The following is a 14,045-nucleotide window of genomic DNA, read 5'->3' as shown; positions in this document are numbered from 1 at the left end:
CAGCGGAGGCCAGCCCTCTCTCCCAGCCCAGCACATGGTGGGAAGAGAGGCAGCTGCAGCGGAGGCCAGCCCTCTCTCCCAGCCCAGCACATGGTGGGAAGAGAGGCAGCTGCAGCGGAGGCCAGCCCTCTCTCCCAGCCCAGCACATGGCGGGAAGAGAGGCAGCTGCAGCGGAGGCCAGCACTCTCTCCCAGCCCAGCACATGGTGGGAAGAGAGGCAGCTGCAGCGGAGGCCAGCACTCTCTCCCAGCCCAGCACATGGTGGGAAGAGAGGCAGCTGCAGCGGAGGCCAGCCCTCTCTCCCAGCCCAGCACATGGTGGGAAGAGAGGCAGCTGCAGCGGAGGCCAGCCCTCTCTCCCAGCCCAGCACATGGTGGGAAGAGAGGCAGCTGCAGCGGAGGCCAGCCCTCTCTCCCAGCCCAGCACATGGCGGGAAGAGAGGCAGCTGCAGCGGAGGCCAGCACTCTCTCCCAGCCCAGCACATGGTGGGAAGAGAGGCAGCTGCAGCGGAGGCCAGCACTCTCTCCCAGCCCAGCACATGGTGGGAAGAGAGGCAGCTGCAGCGGAGGCCAGCACTCTCTCCCAGCCCAGCACATGGTGGGAAGAGAGGCAGCTGCAGCGGAGGCCAGCACTCTCTCCCAGCCCAGCACATGGTGGGAAGAGAGGCAGCTGCAGCGGAGGCCAGCACTCTCTCCCAGCCCAGCACATGGTGGGAAGAGAGGCAGCTGCAGCGGAGGCCAGCCCTCTCTCCCAGCCCAGCACATGGCGGGAAGAGAGGCAGCTGCAGCGGAGGCCAGCACTCTCTCCCAGCCCAGCACATGGTGGGAAGAGAGGCAGCTGCAGCGGAGGCCAGCCCTCTCTCCCAGCCCAGCACATGGTGGGAAGAGAGGCAGCTGCAGCGGAGGCCAGCCCTCTCTCCCAGCCCAGCACATGGTGGGAAGAGAGGCAGCTGCAGCGGAGGCCAGCCCTCTCTCCCAGCCCAGCACATGGTGGGAAGAGAGGCAGCTGCAGCGGAGGCCAGCCCTCTCTCCCAGCCCAGCACATGGCGGGAAGAGAGGCAGCTGCAGTGGAGGCCAGCCCTCTCTCCCAGCCCAGCACATGGCGGGAAGAGAGGCAGCTGCAGCGGAGGCCAGCCCTCTCTCCCAGCCCAGCACATGGTGGGAAGAGAGGCAGCTGCAGCGGAGGCCAGCCCTCTCTCCCAGCCCAGCACATGGTGGGAAGAGAGGCAGCTGCAGCGGAGGCCAGCCCTCTCTCCCAGCCCAGCACATGGCGGGAAGAGAGGCAGCTGCAGTGGAGGCCAGCCCTCTCTCCCAGCCCAGCACATGGCGGGAAGAGAGGCAGCTGCAGTGGAGGCCAGCCCTCTCTCCCTGCATGATGAAAGAAAGGGGAACAATCTCGCCCGTCCGTTGCCTGGCCGTCGCCACCAATGGGTCCTGTCACTGGCGCCTCCCCACCTGGAAGGCAAGAGGCCACACGTATATTAGATTTATTTTTTTTTAAATGGAGCAGTCTAGCCACGCCTTCCCTCTATGGCCACGCCCCCTGTCATTACCAGGCCCCGTAAAGCTGTCAGAGCCCCTGGCCACGTTGGGTGCACTGCGGAAGTTACACCTCCTAACTACAGTACATGGAAACATCATTGAGCTAACAATTCTATAGATCAAAAATAACAATCATAAGAAACAATAACCAGGTTTCAGAAGCTGCTATTATTGCAGCAATAACCAGGTCGCATTAGGGATTATTTTCTATCTTTTCGGGCAATAACGATATTGATGTGGTGCTTACTCTGCAGAATTACTCTCCTTTGAAGACTGATCAATTTATGTGAATTATTTACAAGCACCCCAGTAACATAATGTCCCTTGGAATTCTGCATGGGGTAATATACCATCTAATGTAAATAATACGGCTATTACTAGGCACACAGGATTTCTGTGATCGGATTCAAAAAGCAATGACATCAGAACTCACTGATTATAAGCAATGACATCATAACATGCTGATTAGAAACAATGACATCATAACATGCTGATTAGAAACAATGACATCAGAACTCGGTAATTAAAAGGGCAGACATCATAATAAACTGATTATAAGTGATGACATCAGAACACACGGATTATAAGGGATGACATCAGAACTCTCTGATTACAAGAGATGACATCAGAACAAACTGATTATAAGCGCTGACATTAGAACTCACCGATTATAAGCAATGACATCATAACATGCTGATTAGAAACAATGACATCATAACATGCTGATTAGAAACAATGACATCAGAACTCGGTAATTAAAAGGGCAGACATCATAATAAACTGATTATAAGTGATGACATCAGAACACACGGATTATAAGGGATGACATCAGAACTCTCTGATTACAAGAGATGACATCAGAACAAACTGATTATAAGCGCTGACATTAGAACTCACCGATTATAAGCGCTGACATCAGAACTCACCGATTATAAGCAATGACCTCAGAACTCACTGATTATAAGGGATGACATCAGAACACACTGATTATAAGGGATGACCTCAGAACTCACTGATTATAAGGGATGACCTTAGAACTCACTGATTATAAGGGATGACCTCAGAACACACTGATTATAAGCGATGACCTCAGAACTCACTGATTATAAGGGATGACCTCAGAACTCACTGATTATAAGGGATGACTTGAAAACACAGATTATAAGCGATGACCTCAGAACTCATTGATTATAAGCGATGATCTTAGAACTCACTGTTTATAAGCGATGACCTCAGAACTCACCGATTATAAGAGATGACCTCAGAACTCACCGATTATAAGCGATGACCTCAAAACTCACCGATTATAAGGGTTGACCTCAGAACTCACTTATTATAAAAGATGACACGAGACCACTGATTATAAGCGATGACCTCACAACTCACTGATTATAAGCGATGACCACAGAACTTACTGATTATAAGAGATGACATGAGACCACTGATTATAAGCAATGATCTCAGAACTCACTGATTATAAGAGATAACATGAGAACACTGATTATAAGCGATGACCTCAGAACTCACTGATTATAAGAGATAACATGAGAACACTGATTCTAAACGATGACCTCAGAACTCACTGATTATAAGCGATGACCTCAGACCTCACTGATTACGGCTATGTTTTATTACAGCTGTTTGCCCATGCTGTGTATAATCACTTGTGTAGTTCATTCCATCAATACCTAAATGTTTTCTGTTTGTTTCTCAGAAGGATGCTGGTGAGCAGAACGGTCTGGCAGAAGCTAAAAGGCGCCATCCTGCCACTTTGTTTCACTGACACTGCAAAAAAAATATTAGAAGACGGAAAATTCACACGATAAATTGGGCTGAGACACAGAAGGCAAAACTATTTTCAATATTACACTATTAGACAATTTTCGGTGTGTGAATTTCCCCTTTCACTAGATGGGGAAATACTGGTGTCAGTAATTGGTTCTGTATTCCCGCAGAGTTTCATCTCACTATGGGAAGTAAATCAGGACTCCCCGTATAACAGCGCTGCCTCAATCAATGCACAAAACGTGGTCTTGTGTCTTCCGCTCATTGTACACAGCGGCAGCTCGTGGGTTATATGGCATCACAGCGACACAACGGGCCTGATCCGCAGTAATGGTAATCACGCAAACAGCCGATGTATGGGCCTAATTAAGAGTTGATCCAAAACTATGGGGGTCATTCCGAGATGATCGCTCGTTAGCTATTTTTTGCAGCGCTGCGATCAGATAGTTGTCGCCCATAGGGGAGTGTATTTTTGCATTGCAAGTGCACGATCGCCTGTGCAGCCGAGTGGTACAAAAAAGTTTTGTGCAGTATCTGAGTTGCCCAGGACTTACTCAGCCGCTGCGATCACTTCAGCCTGTCCGGGCCCGGAATTGACATCAGACACCCGCCCTGCAAACACTTGGACACGCCTGTGTTTTTCCAAACACTCCCAGAAAACGGTCAGTTACCACCCACAAACGCCTTCTTCCTGTCAATCTCCTTGTGATCGGCTGTGCGAATGGATCCTTCGTTAAATCCATCGCTCAGCAACGATCCGCTTTGTACTCGCACGACGCGCCTGCGCATTGCGGTGCATAAGCATGTGCAGTTGTGACCTGATCGCAGTGCAGCAAAAAATCCTAGCGTGCGAACAGGTCGGAATAACCCCCCATGTGCAGTGCAGGTGGGGCGGATGTAACATTTGCAGAGAGAGAGAGATTTGGGTGGGGTGTGCTCAAACTGAAATCTAAATTGCAGTGTCAAAATAAAGCAGCCAGTATTTACCCTGCACAGAAACAAAAAAAAAACCCACCCAAATCTAACTCTCTCTCTGCACGTTACATCTGCCCCCTCTGCAGTGCACATGGTTTTGCCCAACTGCTAACAAATTTGCTGCTGCGATCAAGTCTGAATTACCCCCTATATCCTTCTGCGCGAGCGTCTGAATTGCACAGCGCATGTGTCCTGGTTTTGTTCAGGGGAGTGGCTAAAAAGATGCACAGAGATGTTGCAACCTATGAAAGCGTTGCAGGCGTGGCGCTGAGAGTGGTTGCGTACAAAGACACTGAACAACTCTCATGGGAGTCCATATGCAGACGGACAATCTGCACCTGTTATAAGTCTCCATGAATAGGTGTTTGAGCGTCCATGGACACTCGGAGTCTCAGTCCTTGCGCATACGGACGCACGGCTGTACGCCAGGGAAGGGCTTTGTTGCGGCATTACTGTCCAACTATGACTCTGGGCCAATAAGGTGGAGATGCATGAAGCCTAAAAAAAGAATCAGTAGACTGTTGCCCCTAGCAACCAATGAACTCCTACTTATTTTATAGAATATGGGCATTCACCATAGTGCTGTATATCTGCTGTAGAACAACACATCCCAGCATGTCCTGACAGGAAAATTGTTTCAGGGCATGCTGGCATGTGTGGTTCCACAGCAGGTGGAGCAGCCACATGTTGAACACCTTCACTATAGAACATACTTGGTTAGTTGCTATGGGCAACTTCTCCACTTCTTAGGCTTGATACATCTCACCTAAAACTTAGACCTAATGTAACCTGTACCCAAGCAGCGCCTATAACCACCGCCATCTACTTGACAGAAGCATACAGAGCCCCGGCTGCATAGTGGTGGGTATTGTGTTGGAACAGTTGGCCATTCCCTTTGCCAATCTCTAAGCACCAGCGCAGGAACCGGGAAAAGTCCTCTACTACAAACATTCAATGCGTTAATATTTGCATTAGACATAAATAAAGATGGAGGGAGCCGACAACAAAGAGAAGACGGACGGAGGAGCGACATAACCCTGACCCACCGCCATGGTGGTGTCTAATTCTAAGGTGCCCCCAACATAATGATTAAAGGAAGCAGAAGCAGCACTTCATGCAATAAATAATACTTATTATTATCCTTTATTTATATGGCGGCACAAGGGTTCCGCAGCGCCCAATTACAGGAGTACATAAACAAATAATCAAACATGAAAACAGCAACTTACAGTTGATGACAGTATAGGACAAGTACAGGGTAAATAAACATAGTTACATCAGCAGATGACACTGGAATAAGTATCAGGCGGCAGAAGACTGCTGGATGTGGTGCAGCTGAAGATTATTAAAGTAAGAAAAGGGTAAGCACATGAGGGAAGAGGGCCCTGCTCGTGAGAGCTTACATTCTAAAGGGGAGGGGGAGACAGACAGGGGTGAGACACATGGGGTACATAGAGAGCGTGGAACAGAGGTTTAGGATGAGATTTGGCTGGGTTTGGTGAAGAAGTGGGTCTTGAGAGCCCGTTTGAAGTTTTGTAGAGAGGTGGAGAGTCTGTGGGGGAGAGGTAGGGAATTCCAGAGAAGTGGTTCAGCACGTGAAAAATCTTGGAGGTAGGAGTGGGAGGAAGTAATCCGTAGGCAGGAGAGTCGGCGTGCATTAGCCGAGCGAAGAGGACGGGTGGGAGTGTAAAGCGAGATAAGGTCAGAGATGTAGATGGGAGAGGAGTGGGTGAGGGCTTTGTAAGCAAGTGTGAGAAGCTTGAAATGGATTCTGAAAGGGAAGGGGAGCCAGTGAAGGTCTAGTAAGAGAGGAGAGGTGGACGTAGTGCGTTTAATGAGGAAGATGAGCCGGGCAGCAGCATTGAGGATAGATTGGAGTGGAGAGAGGTATTTGTCAGGAATGCCAGTCAGTAGTCAGTACAGTAGTCCAGTCTGGAGATGACCAGTGAGTGGATAAGAGTCTTAGTAGCATCCTGGGTCAGAAAGGGTCTGATCCTGGAAATATTTTTTAGATGAAAACGGCAGGTTTGTGAGAGGTGCTGAATGTGTGGTTTGAAGGAGAGGGAGAAGTCAAGGATTACTCCAAGACAGCGCACTTGGGGGGTAGAGGAGATAGTAGTGCCATCAATAGATAATGAGATTGTAGGAGGTGAGGTTATGCGGGAGGGAGGGAAGATGATCAGCTCGGTCTTAGACATGTTAAGTTTAAGAAAGCGCTGGGACATCCAGGAAGACGTAGCAGAGAGACAGTTGGAGATACGAGTGAGGAGAGCAGGGGAGAGGTCTGGAAAGGAAAGATAGATTTGAGTGTCATCAGCACAGAGATGATATTGGAAACCAAAAGAACTAATGAGCTTACCTAGTGAGGACGTATAGAGAGAGAAGAGAAGAGGACCAAGGACAGAACCTAGGGGTACCCCTACAGTTAGTGGAAGTGAGGGGGAGGTGGAGTCATGAGAGGAGACAGAGAATGAACGGTTAGAAAGGTAGGAAGACAACCAAGAGAGGGCAGTGTCACGCAGACCAATGAAGTGAAGGCTTTGCAGTAGGAGAGGATGGTCCACAGTGTCAAAAGTAGCAGAGAGATCAAGTAGAATAAGTAGAGAGTAGTGTCCCAAAGATTTAGCAGCATGGAGGTAATTGCATACTTTTGTAAGGGCAGTTTCAGTGGAGTGGAGAGGACGGAAGCCAGACTGGAATGGGTCAAGCAGTGAGTGTGAGGAAAGAAAGGAAGTAAGGCGGTTGTAGACAATACGCTCAAGGAGTTTGGAGGCAAAAGAGAAGAGCGAGATGGATCGGTAGTTAAAGAGAGTGTTTGGACCAAGGGTAGGTTTTTTAAGAATAGGAGAGATGAGTGCATGCTTGAAGGCAGAGGGGACAGTGCCTGATGAGAGGGAGAGATTGTGAAGGTGGGAAAGATGGGAACAAGCAGAAGGAGAGAGGTAGCAGAGGAGGCGGGAGGGGATAGGGTCAAGTGGGGAGGTGGTGAGGGGACAGGAACGAATGAGGGCCATGACTTCCTCTCCAGATGCATGGGAGAAAGATGACAGAGTTGGTGCGAGGGATGGGGAGGGTTGGTAAGGGATGGGAGAAGGCTGGTTACTGATGGTCTGGTGTGATGTGATGTCCTGACGTATGGAGTCAATTTTGGATGTGAAGTAAGTGGCAAAGTCAAGAGCAGAGAGTGAGGAAGGGAGATGAGGTGAAGGTGGGCAGAGGAGTGAGTTGAGAGTGGCAAAGAGGCGCCGGGGGTTGGAAGACTGGGAGGAGATGAGGTTCTTGAAGTATGACTGTTTAGCAAGAGAAAGGGCAGCACTGAAGGATGAGAGCATAAGTTTGAAATGGAGGAAGTTTGCCTTAGAGCGTGATTTCCTCCAGTGTCGCTCAGCAGTACGTGAGCATTTTTGCAGATATCTGGTGCATTTGGTGTGCCAGGGTTGAGGTGTTAATTTGCGAGGGTGAATAGTGGTTGGTGGAGCAACAGAGTCAAGAGCAGAAGTAAGGGATGCATTATATGTGGAAGTGGCTTGTTCAGGGCATGAGAGAGAGAGAATAGGAGAGAGAAGTGAATCAAACAGGGAGGAAAGGAATGTGGTGTCAATAGCTTCAATGTTACGCTTAGTGATGGTAGCCTTAGGAGGTAGAGATGGGGAAGTCGAGAGAGATAGGTTAAAGGAGAGCAGGTGGTGGTCAGAGAGGGGAAATGGGGAGTTGGAAAAATCAGAAATATCACAGCGGTGAGTGAAGACCAGATCCAGTGAGCTCCCATTCACATGGGAGGGTGAGGAGGTCCACTGGGAGAGACCAAGTGAAGAGGTGAGGTTAAGGAGTTTAGAGGCAGGGGATTGTGTGGGGATGTCAATAGGGATGTTGAAATCGCCTAGGATAATGGTGGGAATGTCAGAAGAGAGGAAGTGAGGAAGCCAGGAAGCAAAAGTTGTCGATGAATTTGGAAGCAGTGCCAGCGGGGCGGTAAATGACAGCTACTCTAAGATGGACTGGTTGGAAGAGGCGTATGGCATGGACCTCAAATGTAGAGAATGTAAGGGATGGTTCTGGTGGTATGAGTTGGTAGGAGTAACTAGAAGGTAAAAGGACCCCGACACCACCCCCATGGCGACCCCCAGGTCAGGGTGTGTGTGTGAATGCGAGGCCCCCAGCAGAGAGAGCAGCAGGAGAAGTAGTGTCAGAGGGCGTAATCCAAGTTTCAGTAATGGCTAGTAGGTGTAGGGAGTTGGAAATGAAAAGGTCATGAGTGGGGACCAGTTTGTTAGAAACAGATCTGGCATTCCAGAGGGCACAGGATAGGGGGTATGAGTTTGTGGGAGAGATGTGAATGAGATTTTCAGGGTTACTGTAGCCATGAGGTGAGATTAACTTTGAGGGCAGGGATGATGAGAGAGTAGTGATGGTGCGGGTGCCAGAGGGCAGGGATGATGAGAGAGTAGTGATGGTGCGGGTGCCAGAGCTAGGAGGGGAAACTGCTGGAGGTGGGCAGGGAGGGAGGTCAGTGTGATGTGGATGGGGGTGTGGGGAGGTGACAGGGAAGGGAGAGAAGGAGCAGGGCTGAGTTGTGGGGTAGCAGGACCATGGGGCAGAGGTGAGTGAAAGTGGGGTAACAGGAAAGGTGGGGGATGGAGGGGAGACAGAGGAGGGGAGGGAGGAGGAGGTGTAGGACACTAGGGGGGGGGGGAAGGATAAAGACACATGATTAGGTAGACACTGAGTAATGTGGGGAGTATAAGAAAGCCTTGACATAGTGTTTAGTAGGTAAATAGGTTGAGGGAAAGTGGAAGTAGGAGAGGAGACTGCAAGTGAATCCAAGCAGAAGATTTGCTGAAATGCAGGAGAGAAAAGCAGTGTAGGCTCAATGGGTGCAGATTTTGTATGAAATGAGTCAAAAGCGTAGATAAAGTGGGTGCAGAAATGTATTTGGAGTGTAAGAAATGAAAGGATTGTGAGAGGTTTAAGAAGCAATGGTAATGATGTTAGATTTTTTAAGTGTTTGCAGGTAAAATTGCATTGGTGCAGCTGTGCTTAAAAAACAAAATTACAATAATAAAGATACAAGCATTTGTAGGTGAAATGGACGGTTTTTGAAATGTCCAAGTAAGGCAGTTCCGTGCTATTTAATCAGATGCAACAATCAGGAGGTGAGTGATCTGAGGAGTAAGTGACTCACATTTGTTATTAGTTCTTCAGTTTTCTTTGTTTTGTTAGATTGGTGTGCTTCTGTTTTCCTTCTTTTTCACTTCGATTGAACGCTGATGAAACGCTGCTGTTATGTATCAATTTTATCACGCTTTGATAACCCGATGCCATAAATCTCAGACTCTCTGGCACACTCTGGCCTGTTCCTGCTATGCCGGCCTCAGGACCATGTATTATTATGAAAGCTGCTGAGTAAGTGGGAGAATCTACAAACCACAATTGTTCCTGCTTTGTGCTCTCACACATGACTAGTCATATTCCAGCGCGGACTCTGTGTAACCCTGAGATCACATGCACCCAGCGACCAGCACCACTGTGCAGCAGGAACACGGAGCCACTGGTGGCAGATCTTCTCTATCTATTCTATCTATGCCTAATGTAGAGGTACAGTATATAGGTGTTCATTCCGAGCTGATCGTAGCGGTGCTAGATTTAGCACAGCTATGATCATGTTCCCAGACATGCGGGGGGACGCCCAGCACAGGGCTAGCCCGCCCCGCATGTCTGTTCGCCCCCCCCCCCCCCCCCGCACAAGTACAAAAGCATCGCACAGCGGCGATGCTTTTGTACTTTAGTAACGCCTGGCCAGCGCAGCTCCTGCCCCTGGTTGCAGCGGCTGCGTGACCCTCTGCACGGTCCGGCCACGCCTGTGTTGGCCGGGCTTTACCCCCAAAACGGCAGCCACACGCCGCCGTGCCACCCCCTCCCGCCCAGCCTGTCAATCACGCAGAGGCAATTGCTAGGGAACGACGGCCTTAGGCCGTCTGGCATGTGCCGGCGCACTGTGGCACCGGCGCATGCGCAGTTCTGACACGATTGCTGCGAACAACTGCAGCGAGCGATCGGGTCGGATTCGGAATGACCCCCATGGGGTCTAATTCAGACCTTATCGTAGATGTGCTAAATTTAGCACATCTATAATCAGTCACACAGACATGCGGGGGGGACGCCCAGCACAGGGCTATCCCGCCCCGTATGTCAGTCCCTGCCCCCTTCCCCCGCACAAGTACTGAAGCATCGCACGGCGGTGATGCTTTTGTACTGGAAGAGTAGCTTCCTATCAGCGCAGTTCCTGTGCGCTGGCAGGGAGCTACTCATCACTGTGAGGGTTGCAGCGGCTACGTGTGACTTCACGCAGCCTCTGCGGCCCGCCCCCCGCGCGGTCCTGGTTATGCCTGCGTTGCCCAGACTGCGCCCCTAAAACGGCGGCCAAATGCCGCAGGCCCGCCCAGCAAACGGCTCTGCCTGTCAATCAGGCTGAGGCGATTGCAGGGCCGAGACGGCCGTCGGTTGTCTGGCATGCTGCGGCGCAATGCGACGCCGACGCATGCGCAGTTCAGACCTGATTGGCTGCTGTGCAAAAACGCACAGCACCGATCAGGTCTGAATTACCCCCATAGTGAGGCCAGCAGGACTTAGGTCTAATGCCCTACCCCTGAACCCGACGGCCTTTCCCAACCTTCGCTGTCTGCGGGAAAACTAGTCTCACGCAGCTGACAGAATAAGCCCGGTCCTCTCTTACACAAGGGGTTAAAGGAACCATTGTGTGATTTACTAAAGGGGGGTACACAAGGAGAGATCCGTGCTTAAATCCTAAGCAATCTGACTAGATCTCTCCGTGTGTATGCCCCACAGCGATAGCTATCGCCGGTACTAGATTGGCCTGCATGTCGGCACAATCTAGTCAGGTCGCTCAGTTCACCGCTGGGTGTATCTCGCTGTGTGCTGAGCGCTCTGTGATAGATCACTCAGCACACATCTCTCCTCGTGTGTACGGGGCTTTAGCTTTGGATGAAGATAAAGTACCAGCCAATCAGCTCCTAACTGCCATGTCACAGGCTGGGTTTGAAAAATAACAGATAGGAGCTGATTGGCTGATACTTTATCTCTGTCTACTTTATCTCCATCGAAAGCTTAGTAGATAGACCCCTTAATGACTTAATGAAACAAAGGACATCAGGGTATTTAAAAATGAAGCGGCATTTTCATACCCTAAATCCAGAACTCAGTCCCCAAGCCACCCTAACTGTCCCGATTTTAAGGATATGATTGAACACAGATGGGTATATTAAATTGACTGCGGTAGTAATTCAGTCACCTGTGCTCAAGCAGGCTGCCATGATCAGGCCTCGGTGAGAGGCTGTTGGTTTGTGCGGGTGCTGGGGAGAATTATACTGAAATACTTTTTGCATGGATCATTATATGTGACATGCTGAGACCTGTATCCCGGTTACCAGGCCAGCTTCCTTACTGATCCATGTACGTGGGACAGACTTTTACAGAGATATGGCAGAATGCGGCTCTGGTCAGTAACGCAAGGTTTATCTCATCTGTCATTTCTGTGTTGAATCTTTATAACTTTATTAGTTTGGGGTTTCTGCTTGATCGCATTTATTTTTTTTACCATGTATAGAAGCTGCCACATTGATCTCTCAGCCTCAGATGAATACAGCGCCACCATCTGGCCAAGCTGCATCAAAACAAGTTGTCTTAGTTGCTATTACCAAATAATAACTTTTGGTTCTTGGGAGAGAGCGAAACACAATCCGTAATAAAATGTCCATGCATTAGAACTCTGTGACGCAGATAGAGGCTCCTGGGGTTTTGGAATGCAAACTCATTTGTACCCCATCCACAACACAGTATACAAGACCAATGAGCCTAATTCAGACCTGATCAGCGATGTGCGTTTTCACTTAGCAGCAATCAGGTCTGAACTACGCATGCGCCGGCACCGCAGTGCGCCGGCGCATGCCAGACAGCCGACGGCTGTCTCAGCCCTGCAATCGCCTCTGCCTGATTGACAGGCAGAAGCAGTCGCTGGGCAGAAGGGGGCGGGCCGACGCTGTTTGGCCGCCGTTTAGGGGGCGCGGTCGGGCTAGGCAGATGTGCCTGGACTGTTGGGAAGGCGGGCCGCGGCCGCTGCGTGGTGTCACACGCAGCCGCTGCGACCTGGACAGCAACGAGTAGCTCTCTGCTAGCGCGCAAGAGCTGCACAGGTAGGGAGCTACTCTTCTTTGTTGCTGTGCGATGCTTTTGTACTTGTGCGACAGGGTAGGGATTGACATGCGGAGCGGACTAGCCCTGTGCTGGGCGTCCCCCCGCATGTTAGGGAAGCTGATCGTAGATGTGCTAAATTTATCACATCTACGATCAGGTCTGAATCCCCCGCATTATACATATGGATACCCCACAGCTATTTGCCAGTATTCATGAATGGGGGGGCCGCCTCCTTCAAGTGACTTCAGTTTCTTGGCCAACTGAATTTCATGAGTGATTGTGTGATCAAGCCCCCCCCCCATTCCCCACGGAACTCTGAACAAGGCCGACAGGCCTATATGATGTTGGAGTACAATTGTGGGAAGGTATGCACACAAACCATAACACATGTACTAAGAGGTACTAATAGCACATACAGCCTGTCTTGGCAATGTCTCGTCGCTTTGCTATTTTAATTAGGTTTTTACATTCACGCGCGACAAGTGAAAACAATTTCTCCCCGAGCATCCCCGCGACTCCGGTGCTGCTCAGATGCCTCCAGATAACGGAGACTTACAACAATCGGCCTCTTGTTCGCCTCCTCTAACCTGCCACCAAATTACAGTTTTTCTAATGAAGTCAGTCGCTGAGCACTTGGTGTCTGAGGAAACAATGCGGCATTTGATCCGGGAATAATCCCCGGGGACCTGTAATACCTCGGTGCCAGCTTTTTTCAATTAACTGACCACAACGAGCAAACAACTATTACGATGGTGACTGTGTGAGATACAAAGCTGAGCTGTGTCTGCGCTGCAAAACCACAACATATTTCTAAGTAAACGAGAGGACGGGGGAAAAAAACAAAAACAAAGCGAGAACAATGAGGTCATGTGACATCGGGGTCCCCCCCCCCCAACTTTCTTTCATTCTTTTTTTTTTTTACAAAGTCATAACTTTATGTAATATTAAACATTTCGCGCGCAGACCTTAATACCTGGAGCACAAGTTATTCCGCTCTTGCTGGTCAGGAAATTAGAGATGAAGATAGTGCAGCTAAAGCAAGTTGTTTGGAGTAGGAATTTTCCTTTGTACGCACACCATGCAATGTAAATGATTGCCGCTTTAAAAAAAAGTCAGAGATTGGGCGGGTTCCCGCACCTCTGGCAAACTCAGACACTATTATAGCAGTCCAGAAGTCGGCAAGTATGGGTCGACGCTGATTAGTTGCTATGGTAAAATTCTCCATTTATTTCACTGCTTGATACGTCAGCTCCAAAGTGTATAAGAGGAGATCTCGCTGCAAGTCTTCCAAAATAACAACTTGGAGGTAAATTTACTAAGATGGGAGTTCTATTTAAGATTGGATGTTGCCCATAGCAACCAATCAGATTCTATGTATTATCTTCTAGAAGGTGCTAGATAAATGAGAAGTAGAAGCTGATTGGTTGCTACGGGCAACATCCCATCTTAAACAGAACTCCCACCTTAGTAAATTTCCCCCTTGGTTTCTTGTAACAACCGGCACAATTAGAAACACAGAGTGCTGGGTGGCTT

The 14,045-nt window shown here is 49.6% G+C and overlaps 1 protein-coding gene across 8 annotated transcripts in view; it reads right to left on the bottom strand.

The window, feature by feature from the left end:
* Window positions 1-14,045, bottom strand: part of VTI1A (vesicle transport through interaction with t-SNAREs 1A) — a 743,722-nt gene that overhangs the window by 353,394 nt on the left and 376,283 nt on the right. Inside the window, exon 9 of one of the 8 annotated variants that reach the window (XM_063962576.1) lies at window positions 3,154-3,326. The exons of the other annotated variants lie outside the window; for them this stretch is intronic. Within the exon in view, the coding sequence (XP_063818646.1) occupies window positions 3,290-3,326 (37 nt within the window). The 3' untranslated portion in view covers window positions 3,154-3,289. Of the gene's footprint in view, window positions 1-3,153; window positions 3,327-14,045 lie in introns of those variants that run through there. 8 annotated transcript variants of the gene reach the window in all.

This window comes from Pseudophryne corroboree, chromosome 3 (genome assembly GCF_028390025.1).
Source record: "Pseudophryne corroboree isolate aPseCor3 chromosome 3, aPseCor3.hap2, whole genome shotgun sequence".
Lineage (NCBI taxonomy): Eukaryota > Metazoa > Chordata > Amphibia > Anura > Myobatrachidae > Pseudophryne > Pseudophryne corroboree.
Note: the sequence above shows the minus strand (reverse complement) of the source record. Positions and strands in the feature narration are given on the sequence as shown.